Source organism: Salvelinus alpinus, chromosome 22 (genome assembly GCF_045679555.1).
Source record: "Salvelinus alpinus chromosome 22, SLU_Salpinus.1, whole genome shotgun sequence".
Taxonomy (NCBI): Eukaryota; Metazoa; Chordata; class Actinopteri; order Salmoniformes; family Salmonidae; genus Salvelinus; species Salvelinus alpinus.
In genome coordinates this window covers 10,137,128-10,160,745 of record NC_092107.1, presented here as the reverse complement: position 1 = coordinate 10,160,745, position 23,618 = coordinate 10,137,128, and the positions used below count along the sequence as shown (strand labels likewise).

The window sequence follows — 23,618 nt, the reverse complement described above, 5'->3', positions numbered from 1 at the left end:
ACAAAGACTAAATTCATACATTTCCCCGACAAGGACTTAGCCCAGTGATCTACAGCTGCCTACTGCCAACAGACACTAGTGGTACACAGGACTCTGACCCAGAGGTCGGGCACCTGAGGGGTGCAGAAGGCGTAGGCTACCAGGATGTGTTGCCGGGCCAAGCTAAAGTCCACTGGCTGGGTGTTTCCCACATCCGTTCTGTAGCTCAATGTGTTCTTCGCTAACTGCAGACCAGCTGAGCCCTTCCTAACAACATACCTTATTGGACCATACAAGAACATCTCTGAGGAGGTGGTAAAGTAACCAGCAGCAGAGAGCTGTATGCTACACATGATCAGTTTTAATGGGATGGGAAAGTAAATGATACCCACTATAATGATAGAATGAAATACACTACATGACCAAAAGTATGTGGACACCTGCTCGTCGAACATCTCATTCCAAAATCAGGGGCATTAATATGGAGTTGGTCCCCCCTTTGCTGCTACAACAGTCTCCACTCTTCTGGGAAGGCTTTCCATTAGATGTTGGAACATTGCTGCAGGGACTTCCATTTAGCCACAAAAGCATTAGTGAGGTCGGGCACTGATGTTGGGCAATTAGGCCTGGCTCGCAGTCGGCGTTCCAATTCATCCCAAAGGTGTTCGATGGGGTTGAGGTCAGGACTCTGTGCAGGCCAGTCAAGTTCTTCAACACTCGCCAAACCATTTCTGTATGGACCTCGCTTTGTGCAAGGGGGCATTGTCATGCTGAAACAGGAAAGGGCCTTCCCCAAACTGTTGCCACAAAGATGGAAGCACAGAATTGTCTAGAATGTCATTGTATGCTGTAGCGTTAAGAGTTTTCTTCACTGGAACTAAGGGGCCTAGCCCGAACCATGAAAAACAGCCCAAGACCATTGTTCCTCCTCCACCAAACTTTACAGTTGGCACTATGCATTCGGGCAGGTAGCATTCTCCTGGCATCCTCCAAACCCAGATTAGTCCTTCGGACTACCAGATGGTGAAGCGTGATTCATCACTCCAGAGAACGCATTTCCACTGCTCCTACCTCCAATGGCGGCGAACTTTACACAACTCCAAGAGAACCGCTTGGCATTGCGCATGGTGATCTTAGGCTTGTGTGCGGCTTCTCGGGCCATGGAAACCCATTTCATGAAGCTCCTGATGAACAGTTCTTGTGCTGATGTTGCTTCCAGAGGAAGTTTGGAACTCGGTAGTGAGTGTTGCAACCGAGGACAGTTTCATCACTAGGCGGTCCCATTCTCTGAGCTTGTGTGGCCTACCACTTCGCGGCTGAGCCGTTGTTGCTCCTATACGTTTCCACTTCATAATAACGGCACTTACAGTTGACTGGGACAGCTCTAGCAGGGCAGGAATTTAAACACTTTTGGAAAGGTGGCATCCTATGACGGTGCCACGTTGAAAGTCACTGAGCTCTTCAGTAAGGCCATTCTACTGCCAGTGTTTATGTAGATTGCAAAGCTGTGTGCTCGATTTTATACACCGGTCAGCAACGGGTGTGGGTGAAATAGCAAATCCGCTAATTTGATGGTGAGTCCACATACTTTTGTGTAAATAGCATATGTGCTACCGTATACAATGGGCTATGTTCTTTTTTTTGCTTCATATAGAGGATCGGTAGGACTATTCAGTATCCCTGTGGATATTGACTAGATCTACTGATAAATGAATCACCTCCTCAGGTGACCAACTACCTGTTCCCCATCTGGACGTAGTCCTACCTGGCCGTCCTCTTCCCCGTCTTCCTGCTGACAGACCTCCTGAGGTACAAGCCGGTAATCGTGGTCCAGGGCCTCTTCCTGGTCACCAACTATGTCCTGCTCTGCTTTGCCCCTGGCCTGACCGCCATGACCTTTCTGCAGTTCAACTATGCCGTGGTGACCTCCATGGAGGTGGCCTACTTCTCCTACATCTACAGTGTGATCCCTCCAGCGAGGTACTAGCGGGCCACCGGCTACCTCCGCAGTGCCATGCTGACAGGCTCCACCCTAGGGGCCACCCTAGGCCAGTTGCTGGTCTCCCTGGCAGGGCTGGAATACTTGTACCTCAACGCCATCTCCCTGGGGATCCTCAGCGTTGCGTTCCTCATCTCTGTCTTGCTACCCATTCCCCAGCGGGGGATGTTCTTCAGGGGGGAGAAGGCTGTCCTGGACCTGAGTGCCAAGATCCAGGTGGGGGATGAAGTGAGTGCAGTGGAGGAGGCACAGGAGTTGTGTGTGTGTTCAGTGGAGTAACTGTGCTTTGGGGTTTACCGGTTGGTGAATTTTATATTGAGATAAAATTTTACAATGCTAATATTTTTTTTATTTCTCAATAAAAATAGACTAATAAAACTCCCAAATTACCAGCACACAGCTGAATGTTGGTCTCACAATCTGATTTATATGTGCTCCATGATTAAATGGGTAATGTGTTTCGATTGGCTTAAGGCAAAGTAGTTCCACGGTCATCTTTGCTTTGGTCCAAGTTGGGCTCTGCATGCAGAGAAGAGTAATTGCTTTAATTAAAGTGATAGCTTGGGTAACAATTTTTCTGATTATTGCTGATAGCTCGGGTTTGAGAGATAGTGACTTATTGTAACAAGTCAATCTGACTCTGGGGAAGTGGATAAAGGGCCTCATTGCCAAAATCCCGAAGTATCCCTTTAATTAAATCAAAGCCCTGTCCTCGATCCTATGTGTTCAGGGATAGAGACATTATACTGTCCTATAAATTATGGTAGGAACACTGTCCCTAGGAATACGATGAGGGACCTGTTCGAATTCTTCCAATTTTGCATCCGTCCTTGCTTGGAGTAACCACTGATCTGATATGAATGGATTTTCAACATCTTGAAGAACGATCTGGCCTTAATGGCCATGTACTCTTATGATCTCCACCCGACACAGCCAGAAGACGAGTGGCGACCCCTCAGAGCCTGGTTCCTCTAGGTTTCTTCTTAGGTTCCTGCCTTTCTAGGGAGTTTTTACTAGCCACCGTGCTTCTACATCTGCATTGCTTGCTCTTTGGGGTTTTAGGCTGGGTTTCTGTATAGGCACTTTGTGACAATTGGGCTTTATAAATGCATTTGATTAATTGATTGATGAAAGCCATGTATTGAATCATATGCTTTAACCCAGCCAACAGTGTTGGATCAGTGATTGCTTCAAGGAAGGAAGGAAGGATGCAGTTTACAAGTATTTAAACAGTTTACAAGTGTTTACTCAGGATCTAAAAAGGAAATCATTCACTGTTGTTGTCCCATAGGTGCAGCCATAGCCTTTTGTGTGGGTCATGTAAAGGTGACCTGGAATGTCTGGGGGGAGCTGTCACTGGGGGTGTTCTCTCCGGTGGGGGCAGGGGCCGTGTTTCTGATTGGGCTCACCAGCAAAATTTGGGCAAGCTATGCTGGCAACATCATCTTCAAGGCCTCATGCTGCTGATGCGGCCTCATGCGGCCTCATCTTCAAGGCTTCACTACGTAAATGCTGAATACTCTCTAGGCCATACTTCAATGAGCTCTGCTATATTTATTTAATACACCTTCCATGCATCCCATAGACATTCATCAGAACTGCACAATGAAAATATTCAGTACAAAGTGTTATCTGTTTTGTCCTTACAGATTCCCGAATGCAGCCAACCTCTCCATGGTATGCTATGGAGAGGTCAACACTTTTGTCACCCTCTTGCTGCAGACCATTCTCACAGCCATCGTTGTTGATGAAACTGCACTGGGGCTAGACATTGTCACGCAGGTATGGTTGCACAATCCAGAGCTAGAAAGGGCAGTGCCCATCCCTTTATCTGAACACTGCACAAATTACCAAAAGTGAAGAGAGAGTGACACCTGGTGGATAATTCTTACCACATTTTTACTGTTCTTGACCCGTCTAATCAACTTTCCCTTTGTCCAGTTTGTCGTCTATGGCAGCTACTATGCAGCAATATCTGAGCTTTTCCGGATCCGAGGGATGTACACAGCCTGTGCACACCACTGCAAACCTAAACAGGCAATGGACTAGGAGCAGAAAGACGAACCTAAAGTGGAGGTGCCCTCCTCAGACCGGTTCTGTTCTGACCACAGACAATAGACTATCAGAGACTGAGGGGGGCTAGGACTCTTCAGGGGTTTACCCTAACATTGAATTTCATGGTGTTACATACTTGTATTTATAATAAAAATAAAACCAATGTTGCGTAAGCATCGTTTTGTCCAACTTCTCTTTAAGTCATCCAAAAGATAAGGTGTGTTCAATTGATAGTCATGGCCATGTTAAATATGCATTATCTATCTAGCGTTTTAGTTATCGCATACATTTATTGAGCAGGTTGTTGATTGACAGACTGAGCTCACTGATTACACAAACGAACCGAGGTGATTCTCATATGGGGACTAGACACATGCTGGATTAAGAGTAGTGTGAGAGAGCAGACTAACCTTAGCAGGTAAAGCAATAAACCTGCTTTTCGTATGAAGTATAAAAACTTGTGTGGGTGATAGTAGTGGCTATCGCTGTTTGTGGATCTGTGAGGATGGGGCTATCCCACAACTCTGCTGTGCGTCTATGGGTTCTTCAGTACTGTGAAACCTCTCGTACCCTTCATCTACCCTTACCTGACTGGTCCAGACAAAAACCTGACGGTGGAACAGGTACAGTAGACTACACGATGTCAATGCCTTGTCTTCATACTCTTATACTCTCTTTAGAGGAGTGTACACATTATTATTTATTTAATTCGAGCCTTTAATACTTTATGAGTAATAGAACCATGTTTATGACCACTTTACTACCTACCAACCTGATAAAGAAAAGGACAAGCAAGGAAGAAAACGCTCTTGAAACCAGGGGGTGTATTCAGTGAAGGGAAATGTTCAGAACAAAACAATGTAATAAACAGAGTGGATATGATTCCTGATTCTATGACAATCATTTCTGTTTTACACCATACTGTAGCGAATCAGGGGGTAGTCCCAACCGGGGCTTTAACCTTAAACACAGGACCATACGACTGTCAACCCGACACTTTATTTGTTATCCCAAGAGATCCAAACCTCTTGATGAGGTTGCTAGGTGTTGAAATGTGCTCGCTACATTACCCCATTCTTGCCCCCACGTTTTTGATGGCCGCAACTGATGTAGTGAGGTCAGGAAGTAGTGCGGACCAAGGTTTGAACTTGTGACCTTGCGGCTGTCAACCCAACACCTTAGCCTTTACGTCAAGAGATCTGAATCTCTTGATGATTTGATTTGATTTGGATCTCTTTTAGTCCCCATTTGGACTAATCTTCCAAGAGTCCTTAAACATTAAAATATAATTTATAATACGAACACATTTCCACATATAACACACTATTACAAACATACATAATATACTAACATAATGACCCAATAAATACTCAATCTAAAAAAATATTGATTCTTTATCTACTATAGGCCCACAACATTTCTATGTATTATATTTAAATTGTTTTAAAATAATGTTTACATTTATATATTGAAAGGTTTCTGGTTTCTCAGTTAATTTATTCAATTTCTTTATTGCTCTAAATCGAAATGTTCTTTTGCCTATTTCTCTTTTCTGTCTGGACAACGCATAGATGGTGGACCATCTATTCCTAGTATTTACAGAATGTCTGTCTCTTACCAACTGAATACCGTTGTGAATAGAACTTGGCCATTTTAAATGATGTATATTATGAAATAAAATAAGCATGTTCCTTTCAATTATCTTATCGATTGATGACCAACCAAGAACATTGCGCATGACTGCAACAGAAGAACCAGATCTCCACCTTAAAACAATCCTTGCTGCTTTGTTCTGTGCATTCTGCAGCCTCCTAACTTCACTTGATGATGCATTTCCCCAGACCACAGAACAGTAGTTCACCTGACTCTCAATTAATGCTTGTGTTATTTGCTGAAGAATTCTTCCTGGTAAATATTTAGCTATCCTTCAGATTATGCATGCTGTTTTAATATTTATTTTACATAGATTAGTTATTTGAGACGACCATGATAAGCAGTTGTCTAGCTGCACTCCCAATAGTTTGGTTTCTGCCACTTCTTCAATTTGTTCTCCTCCCATACTTAATTGTATCCCATGCTGTTTTGGCCTTTTCCTAGTGGAACAGACCAATATAACTTTGGGTTTCTTGGTGTTTAAAACAAGTTTGTTTTGGCAAACCCACTCCCTGATATTCTCCAAATCTCCTTGTAAAGCCTGCTGTACCTGTTGAACCGATTGTCTTGCTGCATAAATTGTAGTATCATCTGCAAATATAGTAGCTTGAGTTTCAACTAAGGCATAGGGAAGGTCGTTGGTATATATTAAATAAAGAAGTGGCCCAAGGCAGCTGCCCTGCGGTATTCCACAGTTTAACATATGAGGGGAAGAAAATGAACCATTGATATAGGTGGACTGTTTCCTGTCAGTTAGATATGACTGTACCCAATTCAATGCTACCTCCTTAAAACCATAATGCATTAATTTTGTCAAAATGATTTCATGATCCACTAAATCAAATGCTGCACTGAAATCTAAAAATAGTACACCCACAAACCTGCCATTATCCATAGCATTGAGCCACTGGTCAGTCATGTCAACCAATGCAGTGGAAGTGGAATGGTTTTCGCGATAAGCATGCTGATTGGCTGTAATCAGATCATTATTTTCCATGTACTCCCATATGTGTCTACTCACAATACCCTCCAATATCTTACTGAGTGTAGGGAGTAGACTAATTGGTCGACTATTGGCAGGAGTAATGGGTTCTTTGCAGTCTTTTGGAATAGGACACAGTTTCGCATGCTTCCATACATTTTCAAACATCCCCTTTTCCAGTGACCAATTAAATATGTATCTCATTGGAGCTGCAATCTGGGGAGCAGCACAGCGAAGCAAAACATTGTCCATAAGTCCATAACCTGTAGATTTACCATCAGGTAATGACTTCAATAGGTTTAACACCTCCTCCACTGACACCGTTTGCAGACTAAAAGAGCAGATCTTGTTGCTCATAATATGATCATCAATCCATTGGACAATAGCTTGTTTGGAATAATGTATGTTTACATTGTTGCTCAGTAAATACATTTTCTTTGTAAAAAAATCTGCAAAATGATTGGCAATATCAACTGGTTTTGTTATTATTCTCCCGTCAACCTCCACACTAGATGGGCATGATGAGATAGATGTACCAAGTAAGCCCTTAACTGTGTTCCATACCTTTTTAGAATCATTTTTACAATCAATAAAAGCATTGTTGTAAAATAACTTTTTTTTCTTTCGATTCAATTTAACTGCATAATTACGTAATGTTCTATAATTCTGTTCATCAACTTCTAATTTTGACTTGGCTGCTAAGACTTTTGCCATATTTCTTTGAGAAAAATCCTCACCCAGTTCATCATCAATCCATGGAGATGGCCGAGCACCTACTGTACTCTTTCTTATAGGGGCATGATGGTCCATTACCTCAGTGAGCAAATCAATAAAACATTCTGTAGCGTGATTTAAATCATCCTCTAGATAAATCAGCTCCCAGGGTACAGCAGCCAAATAATTTAGAAATAGCTCATGATTAAAAGTTTAAAAATGTCTCTTAATCACAATCCTAGGGGGTTTCTTTGGAACCTTGGTGTTCATGGTTATGGTCACAATATTATGGTCTGTCCAGCCCACTGGCATTGATCTGGCTTTTAAGCATTGCAATGGTATATTACAGAAAATCAGATCAATGCATGTGTCTGAACGATGACCCAACTTAATTGATGATCTAGTAGTATCATTAACCATTTGTTTCAAACCACAGTTCTTGGCATATCTCATCAATTTTGTTCTATTCGAATTATTATGATCCTTCCAATTTATATGAAATGAGGTCGCTGCGTTGCTCGCTAGGTGTTGCGTTAAGGTCGCTGCGTTGCTCGCTAGGTGTTGCGTTAAGGTCGCTGCGTTGCTCGCTAGGTGTTGCGTTAAGGTCGCTACAATCAATACATTTTCTATCTGAATGTTCTGTGATGTTGCAACCTCCCAAAGACAGCAGTGTTGCACTCTAACCCAGGTGACCAACGAGATCTACCCTGTGTGGACATACTCCTACCTGGCTGTGATGGTGCCAGTCTTTCTGCTCACCGATTGGCTGCGCTACAAGCCCGTCATGGTGTTTCAGTGCATCAACTTCTTCATAACCTGGGCGATGATGCTATTGGTGCAGGAGGTGGCAGCCTTTAAGGCGATGCAGTTCTTCTATGGCGTGAAGTCGGCCTGTGAAGTGGCCTTCTTCTCATACATCTACAGCATAGTGGACCTGAAATACTACCGAAAGGCTACATCCTACTGCCGTAGTGTACAGCTGCTAGGATACACGGTGGGCTCTGTGCTGGGACAGCTGCTGGTCAGTTTCAACCTCATGTCCTACAACAACATCCTGGTACTTACCCTGGTGTTAATCTCCATCGCCCTGGTGACTTCCCTCTTCCTGCCCATGCCACAGAGAAGCATGTTCTTCCATCAGAGTCAAAGTGACCCACCGCAGACCACAGAAGGAGGGGACAGGTGCGCAGGTAATGTGTCCACTAAGGGGCCAGTGAGGTCTAGGGGCTGCAGCCAGGTCTTTTTGCTGCTGTGGAGAGACTTTCTACAGTGCTACTCTACCAGGGCACTGCTGTACTGGTCAGTGTGGTGGGTACTGGCTACCTGTGGCTACAACCAGGGCGCACATACAGCCATCCCAGAAAGTCCAAGTCTACAACGGAGGGGTGGAAGCTGTGTCCAACCTGTTTGGTGAGTAGTGAAGCACCAACTGTTGGAGTACACATGACCATCAGGTATTGGTAGATGTTTGTCTGGCATTAATAATCAATCATCACCAACAGTCAATCTGTAGTCACACTACTAATATGTAATTACTCAATGGTAAGTTTATCACATCATGTGTGTGACTTACAGGTGCAGCGACGGCCTATGGCATTGGTTTCATCCAGGTGGACTGGGCCCAGTGGGGAGAGTTGTTCCTGGGCTCCATCTCTGGCCTGGGTGCTGCAGCCCTGATCATCATGACCTTCACTGACAACATCTGGGTCTGCTATTCCGGCTATGTTGCCTTTAAGGGCCTCTACAAGCTGCTTATCACATTTGCCATGTGAGTTTGTGAATTACTGCCATTAGAAAAATGTAGGTGCCAAACTTGAATGATTATTTAACAAGAATTAACGTGACCATTTCCTCCCAGGTTCCAAATTGCTACTGAGCTCTCTATGGAGAGATATACACTGATCGTTGGCACAAACAACTTTGGGTCTTTGGTCCTACAGACTATCATCACATCCGTTGTGGTGGATGGCAGGGGGCTTGGCTTGGGCATCATCCCGAAGGTGAGTTGAAATTTCAAGTGTCAAAGGAGGCAAGTTCCTACAAATCATTAGACCCCGACTCTTCCACCACAGGCCCCAGTGGTGCAATTCCATCCAACAATGTAATTATCCAACATTATGAATAGGTACCTTGGACTTTTGCCTTGGATGTTATGAACTGTCCTTGATGTTTGTCCAAAGAAACAGCGTTAAATATCTGGCTAATTCAAAACATATATATATATTTTATCTGAACTGTGTAACTGAAAAATAAGCTTAATGCTTTTCCACTCTTCTTGCAGTTCATCATTTATGGAAGCTACTTCTCAGCCATCGCTGTCATTTTCTTTCTGAGAGGTCTGTACACGATAATGAGAGTGCGGCAAAGCCACAGAGACTCCACCACTGCAGAGTAGCCTCCAAGCCCAACCATGTGTACACCACTGCAAGCTTGAACATGCAGTGGAACAAAAAGAAGAACCCAAAGTAGAAGTGTTTTCATCTGACCGGGTCTGACCACAGACATTAATCTGTCCAAAACTGAGGGGGACAAGGTGTCTCACCAAACATCTACTTTAAAATATAATATCATGCTGCTCTGTATACTTGTATTTATAATCAAAATAAAAGTAATGTTCCTCGGGTACAAACCACTGACAATCTGAAATGGTCCACCCACACAGACAGCGTGGTGTAGAAGGCGCAACAGCGCCTTTTCAACCTCAAGAGGCTGAAGAAATTTGGCTTGGGACCAAAGACCTTCATAAAGTTCTACAGATGCACCATTGAGAGCATACTGTCGGGCTGTATCCCCGCCTGGTACGCTAACTGCACCGTTCGCTACCGCAGGGCTCTCCAAAGGTCCTCTAGGACATCTATAGCACCCGGTGTCACAGGAAGGCCAAGAAGATCATCAAGGACCTCAGCCACCCGAGCCACGGCCTGTTCACCCGCTTCCATCCAGAAGGCGAGGTCAGTAGAGGTATGTGCATCAAAGCTGGGACCGAGAGACTGAAAAACATCTTATATCTCAAGGCCATCAGACTGTTAAATAGTCACCACTAGCCAGCCTCTGCCCAGTACCCTGCCCTGAACTTTAGTCACCATTTGATCACACACATTTTTGTGAAGTAGAAACAACATTTATTCAAGCAGTTTTGTCCAGTGGGTACGTGTTGCATAAGCATGATTTAGCCTACTCCAACTACTCTATAAGTAAACTAAAAAAGACAAGGTGTACAGCTGATGTGCAGGTATGATTTATTTTGTTTTATTTATTGAGCTCATGTCTCAGTTCTAGAAGGAACATGTGTGAGTGGACCAGAAGCAGTGCCCTTTGAGCAAGTTGTTGATTGACAGACAGAGCTCATTGATTACACACACAACCTGAGACTAGTACGCTACTACTACAGTATTATGGTAGGGAGCCGATTAGCCTGGACAGGTAACACAGTTAAATCTGAGCAGGTGAACTGAGCAGGTAAAGCAGCAAAACCTCAGCACGTGAAAGTCATGAAGTTGTGTGGTGACACTGGTGACTATCTCTTTGGATCTGTGAGAATGGAGGCTTTGAAGCGGTGGAGGGCAGGATGGGGCTATCCCACCACTCTGCTGTGCATCTATGGGTTTTTCAGTACTGTGAAACCTATAGAACCTTTCCTCATACCTTACCTGACAGGTCCAGACAAAAACCTGACAGTGGAAAAGGTAAGCTACTACAGTACTAAAATGTCAATACAATGTTGTCATTCCCGCACTTTGAGACTTTGAACAGCACTATATCTATGAGACCATGAAACAAAGTAACACAGGTCCAGTTGTAACAGCCTGATAATGGAATGTTATTCAATATACTAATGCTTGGTTAGTGTCTCTACATGCCTAAGAAGTTTGTTTAAATTCATCAATTATCTTTGGTTTTATTGACAAAAAAAATGGTTTTGAGGCCCTAAAGTAAATATCCTAGCAGCCTCACTTTTTTTTCTTCATGTTTGACCTATGGAATGTTCTCCATTTTTAATTTGTATAGTTGATGACAAGAATTATTGTTGTATTTAGATAACTATGGGCTCCTATGCGGGGGTTAGTTGTAACTCAGTACTTAAAACCTTATATGGTGTTTAGACATATTCACATAATTATATAAAATGTCACTTCTTTACATCAAGTTTAGCAGTACAACTAAGAGAATACCTTAGAAAAATGAAAAGAAAAGTAAATCTCATACTTTTGAGTATTAATATAAATAGCCTACAGTGCCGTAAAAAGTACTTTCCCCCTTTCTGATTTTCACTATTTTTGCATATTTTTGATACTGAATGTTGTCAGATCTTCAACCAAAACCTAATATTAGATAAAGGGAACCTGAGTTTACAAATAAAAAAAATTATACTTATTTTATTTATTTAATTAACAAAGTTATGCATCACCCAATTCCCCTGTGTGAAAAATGAATTGCCCTCTTACACTCAGTAACGGGTTGTGTCACCTTTAGCTGCAATGACTGCAAATAAATGCTTCCTGTAGTTGTTGATCAGTCTCTCACATCGCTGTGGAGGAATTTTGGCCCACTCTTGCATGCAGAACTGCTTTAACTCAGCGACTGCTTGTTTGAAGTCCTGACACAACATCTCAATTGGTATTAGGTCTGGACATGACTAGGCCATTACAAACCTTCAAATGTGTTACTTTTTAACCATTTTAACCATGTACACTTGATTGTGTGTTTAGGATCATTGTCTTGCTGCATGACCCAGCAGCGCTTCAGCTTCAGCTCACAGACAGATGGCCTGACATTCTCCTGTAGAATTTTCTGATGCAGAGCAGAATTCATGGTTCCTTCTATTAAGGCAATATGTCTGGGTCCTGAGGCAGAAAAGCATCCCCAAACTATCACACTACCATCACCATGCTTGACCGTTGGTATGAGGTTCTTACTGTGGAATGCAGTGTTTGGCTTTCGCCAGACATAATGGGACCCATCTCATCCAAAAAGTTGATTTAAGTTCCTGCCAAAAAGTACCTGTAAGCACCTGGACGATCATCAAGACTCTTGGAAGAATGTTCCATGGACAGATGAGGCCAAGGTATAACTTTTGTGATGACATGGTTCCCATTATGCCCACTGTGTTTGGAACAACATATCGATTCTTTAGACATTGAGAATAGTGAAGAAATGCATGCTGAGGGAAGCCACTCTACGGAGGGCAACAATGGGCCTTCTACGCCTTCAGAAAAGGCTGAGGATTTATAAAATAATGATTAGAATATAAAAATAATGATTATATTATTATTATTTTCAATGATGTTCTGATTTAATCTCAAATCAAATGAAATTGATTTGAGAGTCTCGTGAGAGCAAACATCCGAAGTTCATCAAAGGTAAGCGATTCATTTGATTGCTTTTCTGACTTTCGTGACCAAGATACTATGCTGCTAGGTGTTTGTAATGTTTTGTCTACTGATCGATAAACACACACTAACGCTTGGATTGCTTTCGCTGTAAAGCATATTTTCAAAATCTGACACAACAGATGGATTAACAACAAGCTAAACTGTGTTTTGCTATATTGCACTTGTGATTTCATGAATATAAATATTTGTAGCAATTTTTTTATTTATTTGGCACTCTGCAATTTAGCGGTTGTTGATGAAAATGATCCCGCTAAAGGTATCCGTGCGCCAAGATTAAGAAGCCTTTTGGACCTAGACTTGGCGCTCCGGTATCGCTTGCTGTGCGGTAGCAGAGAGAACAGTCTATGACTGGGTGGCTGGAATCTTTGACCATTTTTAGGGCCTTCCTCTGACACCGCCTGGTATAGAGGTCCTGGATGGTAGGAAGCTTGGCCCCAGTGATATACTGGGCTGTACGCACTACCCTCTGTAGTACCTTGCGGTCGGAGGCCGAGCAGTTGCCATACCAGGCAGTGATGCAACCAGTCAGGATGCTCTCGATGGTGCAGCTGTAGAACTTTTTGAGGATCTGAGGACCCATGCCAAATGTTTTCAGTCTCCTGAGAGGGAACAAGCTTTGTTGTGCCTTCTTCATGACTGTCTTGGTGTGTTTGGACCATGATAGTTTGTTGGTGATGTGGACACCAAGGAACTTGAAGCTCTCAACCTGCTCCAATACAGCCCTGTTAATGAGAATGGGGGCGTGCTCGGTCCTCCTTTTCTTATAGTCTTCAGTTTTTGTTGGAAAGGAAAGAGTTAACACTGAAGGATTTTTCTTTGCTGGTCTCTGGGAAGATAAATCTAGCTAGTTAATTCAGCCACTGGCTAGGCCATCAGAAGCTAGATAAGGCATCTGCCATTCAACTGTTTTAGGGCAAAATTTTGTAGTGACAGTGGAATCAACCAATCACATTATGAGTTAATGAGTGGGATCGTTTTTACAAAAACATATGGATACTTCTGCCTTCTTGAAGGTCTACAGGTCACTGCGCAATAGTGAAGAGTACTTTTCCCACAGTCTGTCTAGCTTTTTTTGTCGGCTAGTTTGCAGGAGATGCAGCAGATGTTATCAAAGAGGATGTTGGTGCTAATTTGTTAGATTCTAACGTTCAACAAGTTACGTTTCAAATGATCATCATCTGGTGAGTGGAACTGTGTTTTTTGATGCAACACGCTTGCTGTTGTTAACCATTTCTTCGAAAATAACTTGTGTGTGAAACATTGTTGCATCTAAAGTGGAACTGACAGCATTTTAGCAACATGAAATCTTATTCAAATCTTTTCATATACACCCCCAGGAATATGACATTTTTTTATTTTATTGTGACAATTGATTACTAAGAGATGTTCATTTTCACCTTTTCATAAATTCTTAGAATGTTTGGGAATTATGGAAATTAAGGCATTTTGAGGCTCCCGAGTGGCACAGCGGTCTGAGGCACTGCATCTCAGTGCTAGAGGCATCACTACAGACCCTGGTTTGATCCCGGGCTGTATCACAACTGCCCGTGATCGTGAGTCCTATGGGGCGGCACACAGTTAGCCCAGCATCGTGCGGATTAGGAGAGGGTTTGTCCGGGGTAGGCCGTCATTGTAAATAAGAATTTGTTCTTAAATGACTTGCCTAATTAAATAAATGTTAAATAAAAAAATTATAGATTTTTTTTGAAAATTCTATAGCAATATAGAGCGGGAAAGTGAATGTGCATTTGGACAATTAATAGACACTTCACAAAATAAAACCAAATAAAAACACCTCTTGTCCAGGACTGGAGTCTACACAGACCTGTGCGTTTAAGCCAATCAGACCTACGGTAGACCTTCATACAAACAAGTACAGTGGGGCAAAAAAGTATTTAGTCAGCCACCAATTGTGCAAGTTCTCCCACTTAAAAAGATGAGAGAGGCCTGTAATTTTCATCATATGTACACGTCAACTATGACAGACAAAATGAGAAAAAAAAATCCAGAAAATCACATTGTAGGATTTTTTATGAATTTATTTGCAAATTATGGTGGAAAATAAGTATTTGGTCACCTACAAACAAGCAAGATTTCTGGCTCTCACAGACCTGTAACTTCTTCTTTAAGAGGCTCCTCTGTCCTCCACTCGTTACCTGTATTAATGGCACCTGTTTGAACTTGTTATCAGTATAAAAGACACCTGTCCACAACCTCAAACAGTCACACTCCAAACTCCACTATGGCCAAGACCAAAGAGCTGTCAAAGGACACCAGAAACAAAATTGTAGACCTGCACCAGGCTGGGAAGACTGAATCTGTAATAGGTAAGCAGCTTGGTTTGAAGAATTCCGTACATAGCCTTGAAACTAGGCTATGTACGAAGAGCATGTGAATATACTGTATTTCACGTGCTTTGCGATTGTGTAGGCTACTTTGTGCATGATTTCTCTATTGTACTACATAATTGATCAATCGTATACCTCCCCTATACTACTTTGACACGCATCGGTAAAGATTAAGGAGTATAAGCAATGCCCACTAAAAAAAAAGTGGGTATACGGCTTTTACCTGTGTATTCCCACCACTACACCACTGGCCCTCTGTGTTTTACAAAAAGTACACTCCCCTACATTGAATGGAAGCTGATAATTAAGTGTTTTACTCCAATTATAAGCCCTTACTGTCTGAGGCCAAGTCAAGACTGAGTACAAATGTATCCGAGACCGCACTTGAGACCGGTCTTGAGTTTAGTTTATGTTATTAATTCGACCATAAAAAAAAAAAAACAAGGACACATACATCTTGAAAAAGCCATACATGCACATGAATAAAATAATTGAGGATAACACACAAAGTTTGGGACTTATTTCAATTGTGGTCCTCTTGAAAAAAGATGGCTAAGATCAAGCACGATTGAACACAGTATGACAGCTAGATAATTAAACATAAAAACATCTAATCATTGCAGTTACATCGTAGGGTACATTCATATGAGCACAGAATACATCAAACAGCGTTTAACTTTATTTTTAAAGCTGCCCAGAGAGGACGTCGTTTTTAATGGGAAAAGGCAACACATTCCACTCCGAGGCTCCAGTATATAAGAAAGTACCTTTCCCAGCATTACTCCTCAACCTGCATAAGCACTGCACTATAACACCGCACCGGGGCATTGGGTGTTGCATAACTTTGTTTATGAAATAAATGAAATAAGTGTGCAATTGTGTTATTTGTTCAAACAGGTTCCCTTTATCTAATATTAGGTTTTGGTTGAAGATCTAATAAGATTCATTAGAAAGGGGGCAAATACTTTTTCCCAGCCCTGTATATTAATGTTGGTCAATTTAGAGTTTTTGGTCAATATGAAATTCATAAAAAAGATCATGGAAATATTTGTTGAAAATTTTAGTGAATTTTATCCAAATATCCGTTTCAAATCATAACATTTTGCAACTACCCTTATTTTTTTTACTATTGAAGAGTGTCACATTAATCCACAGCTTGTCACATACGGTGCATTTAGAAAGTATTCAGACCCCTTGACTTTTTACACATTTTGTAACGTCAATCTACAAACAATACTCCATAATGACAAAGCAAAAACAGTTTAGCATTTTTTGCCAATGTATATAAAAAAAGGAAATATCACATAAGTATTTAGACCCTTTACCCAGTACTTTGTTGAAGCACCTTTGGCAGCGATTACAGCCTTGAGTTTTCTTAGGTATGACGCTACAAGCTTGGCACAGGTGTACTTGGGGAGTTTCTCCCATTCTTCTCTGCAGATCCTCTCAAGCTCTGTCAGATTGGATGGGGAGCGTGGCTGCACAGCTGTTTTCAGGTCTCTCCAGAGATGTTCGATTGGGTTCAAGTCCGGGCTCTGGCTACGCCACTCAAGGACATTCAGAGCCTTGTCCCAAAGCCACTCCGGCGTTGTCTTGGCTGTGTGCTTAGGGTCATTGTCCTGTTGGAAGGTGAACCTTCGGCACAGTCTGAGGTCCTGAGTGCTCTGGAGCAGGTTTTCATCAAGGATCTCTCTGTACTTTGCTCTGTTCATCTTTCCCTCGATCCTGCTGCCACCACCATGCTTCACCGTAGGGATGGTACCAGGTTTCCTCCAGATGTGACACTTGGCATTCAGGATTTCATTAGACCAGAGAATTTGTTTCTCGTGGTCAGAGTCTTTTAGGTACCTTTTGGCAAACTCCAAGCGGGCTGTCATGTGCCTTTTACTGAGGAGTGGCTTCCGTCTGGCCACTCTACCAAAAAGGCCTGATTGGTGGAGTGCTGCAGAGACGGTTGTCCTTCTGGAAGGTTCTCCCATCTCCACAGAGGAGCTCTGGAGCTCTATCAGAGTGACCATCGGGTTCTTTGTAAAGCAATTGATTTATATTCATAATCTCAACCAATACCATACCAATCTGTATTTCTAATCATGGTAACACTTTAGTTGACACCCAGCGTCATAACACATTATGATACAGTCATAACCATGTCTTAATATGTCATAACAGCTGACATAACTTGCAACAACCTGTCATAATATGGTCATAACACTGTCATGACCCATATAGTGTGACCAGTTGTGAATATATTGCGTTATTTTATGGCTGGTTTTGATAACTACATAAGAGTGTCAAAACAATAGGTTTTTTCCCAGCCAAGAAGTTTCCTTTCATTTGAACATTTGTTTCTCAAGTAATTTGTTGTTGTAATGAATTCTGTTCACTATCATGCTTTTTTCATCGATTTTAAATAACTAAAATACACTGTCAAGAAGCCTTTTGACCCTCCTGTGTCACTTTACTTGGACTAAGAAAATACACTTTGACACTGTCTAGAAGCATTATGACCAACATAATCATATAAGCCAGATAAGCCCATCACGTAAATGCCCTTATGTCACTCATCAATCAAAAAGAGTCATCAATACTTCTCCTGAAATCTGCTCCTGCATTCATCCCAGTCATCAGCAACAGAGCATTGTGGTAGGTGCATGTCTGACATCAATTTGTGAGCAATTACAATGGTAATTTAATACGGTCAATTTCAGAAAATATTTAACAAGGGGCATACCTTTGACAAGTTGGCTATGACAAAGAAATGCAATGTTTTGCCTTGTGTGGTAGGTTTTGACACTCTTATGTAGGTGTCATAACCAGCCATAAAATAACGCAATATGTCACAACAGGTCTAAATATGCTGTATGTGTCATGACCATATTATGACAGGTTATAACATATTATGACATGGTTATGACTGTGTCAATGTGTTATGACGCTGCTGTCAGGTAAAGTGTTACCCTAATCATTGTGAGTCAATGTACCAGGGGTTATGATCCCTTTATTGCCTGCTTGATAAAAAAATTGTGCAATGTATTGCATGAAGTGAAGAAATATAAATAAAGTATTCTTGGTAGGGTCCAATGATGGTGCGTTCCAATGCTTTTCGGGAACTCATAGCTCCCAATTGGTGAACTCTGGATGTCATCATGAATGCATTTGAGTGCTTGAAATCTGAAAAGTTATTAAACTAATGAGAAACTAGATGGCTAAGCAAGATAAGGTTGCTAATAAATGAATTAGCTTGCTTACGTTGACAATGTGTCAAGCCATAGACTATTGGACACATTATTAAGGTTGTAAATGGCTGTGTCTGCCATCTTTTGATCTGAAGGTGAAAGGTCAGGCATCATCATTCATTCTGGTCTGAGTTTCCCACTTGGAACTCCGATTTGGAGGGTCATTCTAGTGGGTCTTTCTGACTCGGGAATTATTAATTTATCAGACTTACCGATATGAACGCACCACTAGTCTTTGACATCATTATCATTTACCTCAGGTGACCAATGAGATTTTCCCTGTGTGGACATACTCCTACCTGGCTGTGCTGGTGCCCGTCTTCCTGCTCACCGATTGGCTGCGCTACAAGCCCGTCGTGGTGTTCCAGTGCATCAACCTCTTTGTTACCACAGCAATGCTGCTCTGGCTGCAGGGAGTGGCAGCCATGCAGGCAATGCAGTTTGCCTACGCCGTGGTGACAGCCAGCGAGGTGGCCTACTTTTCATACATCTACAGCATAGTGGAGCTGAAACACTACCGCAAAGCTACATCCTACTGCCGTAGTGTACAGCTGCTAGGCTACACAATGGGATCTGTGCTGGGACAGCTGCTGGTCAGTTTCAACCTCATGTCCTACAACAACAACCTGGTACTTACCCTGGTGTTGATCTCCATCGCCCTGGTGACTTCCCTCTTCCTGCCAATGCCACAGAGAAGCATGTTCTTCCATCGGAGTCAGGAGAGGCATGAAACTGGAAATGTAGAAGAAATGGACGCCCAAGAACTACCAGAGGCCCTAGGAAGAGAGGACATGTGTGCAGGTGATGGGGAAATGGAAGAGTCCCCTGAGGAGCCAGTGAGAACTAGGAGCTGCAGCCAGGTTCTTATCCAGCTGTGGAGAGACTTCCTCCAGTGTTACTCTACCAGGGAGCTGCTGTACTGGTCAGTGTGGTGGGCACTTGCCACCTGTGGCTATAACCAGACAATCAACTATGTTCAGGTGCTGTGGCAGCACGTAGAGCCATCCCAGAACTTCACAGTCTACAATGGAGGGGTGGAAGCTGTGTCCAACCTATTTGGTGAGTAGCCAACAACGCTATAGACCCATTTCCTGGCGCTGCCAGGAAACATTTACATTTACATTTAAGTCATTTAGCAGACGCTCTTATCCAGAGCGACTTACAAATTGGTGCATTCACCTTATGATATCCAGTGGAACAACCACTTTACAATAGTGCATCTAACTCTTTTAAGGGGGGGGGGGTTTAGAAGGATTACTTTATCCTATCCTAGGTATTCCTTAAAGAGGTGGGGTTTCAGGTGTCTCCGGAAGGTGGTGATTGACTCCGCTGACCTGGCGTCGTGAGGGAGTTTGTTCCACCATTGGGGTGCCAGAGCAGCGAACAGTTTTGACTGGGCTGAGCGGGAACTGTACTTCCTCAGAGGTAGGGAGGCGAGCAGGCCAGAGGTGGATGAACGCAGTGCCCTTGTTTGGGTGTAGGGCCTGATCAGAGCCTGAAGGTACGGAGGTGCCGTTCCCCTCACAGCTCCGTAGGCAAGCACCATGGTCTTGTAGCGGATGCGAGCTTCAACTGGAAGCCAGTGGAGAGAGCGGAGGAGCGGGGTGACGTGAGAGAACTTGGGAAAGTTGAACACCAGACGGGCTGCGGCGTTCTGGATGAGTTGTAGGGGTTTAATGGCACAGGCAGGGAGCCCAGCCAACAGCGAGTTGCTGTTGCTGATGAGTTGGAAACATTGTGTGCGCAGTTCGAGTCGGTTCTGACTGCGACCCACGTCCTTTGCCAGGCCAGAACCACCCAGTGAGGCAAAGTTAGGTGCAAGTGGCACCTAGCGTCAATGTGCGGAGGGAGGCACCGGTTAGTCGAGGTAATTTAGGTAATATGTACATGTAGGTAGAGTTATTAAAGTGACTATACATAGATAACAGAGAGTAGCAGCAGCGTAGAAGAGGGGGGGGGGGGGGGGGGGGCAATGCAAATAGTCTGGGAAGCCATTTGATTAGATGTTCAGGAGTCTCATGGCTTGGAGGTAGAAGCTGTTTAGAAGCTTCTTGGACCTAGACTTGGCGCTCCGGTACCGCTTACTGTGCAGTAGCAGAGAGCACAGTCTGTGACTCAGTCACAGCCACAGCTGGGCCTGATCTTTTCTTTATGTGGGAAGTGTTAGCACCGGCAGGGAGTACATTCCGGCTCGCTCTGCTCTGCCCTACCCTAAACCAACAGGTGCAAATCCCCCCCTAAGGGGCGGAGCTCCACGATATAGAACAATATTTACTTGGTATGTAACTACAGTTCTACGAGTGGAGCGGAGGTGGCTTCAGGCTCTGCCGGCCACCAGGGTCTCGCTGAAGACTTTAAGGGAGGCTGCTGGATAGGGGGTGCTCCAATATATAGGGTCAGCTGGTCTCCTATTGGCTGGAGCGCGTATACGACTAAAGGATAAAGACAGCATGCATAACTCAAGAACGTCCCTTTATTCTCTCAAGTAAACCATCTCAAACAGGACACATGACCATCTGTTTTTTGTAGATGCTTGTCAGGCTTTAATAATCAATCATCAACAGTCTAACACCTTTTTAATTTTATTTAACTAGGCAAGTCAGTTAAGAACATATACTTATTTTCAATGACAGCCTAGGAACAGTGGGTTAACTGCCTTGTTCAGGGGCAGAGCGACAGTTTTTAACCTCGTCAGCTCTGGGACTCAATCTTGCAACCTTTCGGTTACAAGTCCAATGCTCTAACCACTAGGCTACCTGCCGCCCCCCTCACAAAGGTATATAGCAACGTAATGTAAAATGTTAGGGCTCAGCGCACTGTGTTTCTTGCAGGAGCAGCGACGGCCTATGGTATTGGTTTCACCCAGGTGGATTGGGCCCAGTGGGGAGAGTTGGCTCTGGGTTCATTCTCTGGCCTGGGAGCTGCAGCCCTTTTCACAATGACTTTCACAGCCAACATCTGGGCCTGCTACGCTGGCTACATTGTCTTCAAATGCCTCTACATGCTGCTTATCACCATAGCCATGTGAGTGCAAATACTGTAATGATAAATTGAGAATTACTGCCGTCTGAAGAACAATATGCCTTATTTCACATTTAGAAATTCCCTTTTGATGTTCAATTGTTACATGGACCTCACACTCCTAAATCAGATGTTTTCATACCTCCAAAGTTGTCTAACGTCAATATATGAGTGCCCATCCCACACTATTGGTTATGTAGATCGAGCTAGTTAAACATCTCATGCCCAAATTAATGGAAAAGATAATTACATGGGGCCCGATTCAAACTACTACGCCTTTTCTACGCACTTCTCAATAGTTACTATTCAGACTTACCTTATGCTGGATTTGCAGGCGTGGTTCACTTGCATACGCTGAATACATTTCATTCAACCGCTGAAAACCCTCCTACTTGCAGGCCAAACATTTCCTCGTGGAGTTTTCATTCAATACAGTTTTCAGTACATTTATCTAATGCCATCCCTTTAAATTTGGGGTAGCTTTAATTTCAATTCTCTCCACAGAGTCACTAGAGTATAATATGGAGAGAACGTTCAGAATATTAGGGATCAATGAAAGAAAGCCTTGTAAATACACTCGTATTCATCTCCTTTTCAGCACCAATTGGTAAATTTAAAAATACTCTGATCTTGTATCCTTAATAATCCCCAATAATCATGGAACTGTGATGACAAAGGTCCAGTCGTGAACCATGCTCCAGGTTTAAAACGGCTACATGTGGTCTGCGTTCCATAATGATTCAAATAGACTACATTACTATTTGTAATACGTTAGCCTAATATGGTCTACTATTCCTCAGGAACAACCACACAAATGTGACAGATGAATGGTAAATAAGCAATGGAATGATGCAAAATGTAAAGAAACTAACACTCAAGTGAGTTATAAATGTATTGGTATAACTGACGATGGCTACCGATTGTGGCAAATATTTAAACACAATACAAATTGTAAAGAAATACAGTGAAAAGTCAGGGCGTATAATTAAAACATTCTAGAAATCATAAATCAACTTGGTAGGTTTGGCGCTATACTGTCATTTGCGCATGTCTACAGATGCCGATAGTTTGAGTCTCCAAATTGCATCCCTGCAGGTTATAAGGCCAGCATTTCATAAGCCTCAGTGGGAAAATTGATATATCCTAGTTTTCTGCCATATGACTGGTTTTACATTTGTCTCCAGCAATCATAGGGCAAAATATATTTACAATCCCCTTATCCAAACAACTTACTCATCTACCTAGCGCTCATTAATTTGTAAATTACAGTGCATGGAGAATGGTGTTATTTCTATTGGGGAAAAAATTAAGTAGGCCTAGATGTTTCTCAGAAGACAGGTTGCTCAACGCCATTCATCGTTTCATCATGCGTGAAGGTGGTGGTCAGAAGGATATCTGTAGACATACCTCTGTCAAACCAGAATTTCTGTGATCTCCACTATGAACGAATACCTGGCTGAAAAATGTGGAGTAGAGAAATGTTCCATTTGCGTTCACATAACTTAGGTCTGAATCAGCCCCATGGTGTTTACCTATTTATTCTATTAATTTTAGATTGTGGGATATAGCTGGATCTTAAAAATAAAAAAAATGGCCTGGGACGTGGACCCCTTTATAGATCTGAAATGTAAAAAAATTTACCTTTAATATTTGATAGAGGGAAAAACATGTGCCCTCTTTCCTCCCAGGTTCCAAATTGCTACTGAGCTCTCTATGGAGAGATATGCACTGATCTTCGGAGCAAACAACTTTGGGGCTTTGGTCCTTCAGACTATCATCACATCCGTTGTGGTGGATGGCAGGGGGCTTGGCTTGGGCATCATCCCACAGGTGAGTTAACAGTTCAAGTGTCACAGGACAAAAATACCTGCTTGCTAGCCCTACAACTGAAGAATAAGGGGGAAAAAACATACCTCTCTCCACTCTTTCTTGCAGTTCATCATTTATGGAAGCTACTTCTCAGCCATCGCTGTCATTTTCTTTCTGAGGGGTGTGTACACGATAATGAGAGTGCGGCAAAGCCACAGAGACTCCACCACTGCAGAGGAGCAGCCTCCAAGTCTGAAAGACAGTGACACTTGCCCTGAACAAAGACTCTGAGCAGAAGAAACTGACCACTGGGCCCTGGGTCGTGTTTGGTAGGCACAGAATGGGAGAAAACGTTTTGAAATGGGGAGTTTCTACCTGAATGTGTCCAAAAATAAAGCACATTTTTGTTTTCTATTGCAAAACTTTTTG

At 42.8% G+C, this 23,618-nt stretch overlaps 1 protein-coding gene and 2 pseudogenes across 1 annotated transcript; all 3 read left to right on the top strand.

Annotated features, from left to right (window-relative positions):
• The first annotated feature begins 144 nt into the window (after positions 1-144).
• Positions 145-4,027, top strand: LOC139548695 (thiamine transporter 2-like; annotated as a pseudogene).
• A 168-nt stretch (positions 4,028-4,195) lies between these two features.
• LOC139548694 (thiamine transporter 1-like) lies at positions 4,196-9,866 on the top strand (annotated as a pseudogene).
• Positions 9,867-10,759: 893 nt separating this feature from the next.
• slc19a3a (solute carrier family 19 member 3a) lies at positions 10,760-23,611 on the top strand. The gene is made up of 5 exons (XM_071358975.1): positions 10,760-11,068; positions 18,620-19,418; positions 21,191-21,383; positions 23,069-23,210; positions 23,316-23,611. Exons 1-5 carry the CDS (start codon positions 10,874-10,876, stop codon positions 23,478-23,480), a joined length of 1,494 nt encoding a protein of 497 aa, XP_071215076.1. The 5' UTR covers positions 10,760-10,873; the 3' UTR covers positions 23,481-23,611.
• The last annotated feature ends 7 nt before the right edge of the window (positions 23,612-23,618 follow it).

Coding starts and splice junctions, on each gene's coding strand:
- slc19a3a (XM_071358975.1), top strand. CDS start 10,874: ATGAAGTTGTGTGGTGACACTGGTGACTATCTCTTTGGATCTGTGAGA. Junction 21,384..23,068: donor CTGCTTATCACCATAGCCAT/GTGAGTGCAAAT, acceptor CTTTCCTCCCAG/GTTCCAAATTGCTACTGAGC. Junction 23,211..23,315: donor GCTTGGGCATCATCCCACAG/GTGAGTTAACAG, acceptor TCTTTCTTGCAG/TTCATCATTTATGGAAGCTA.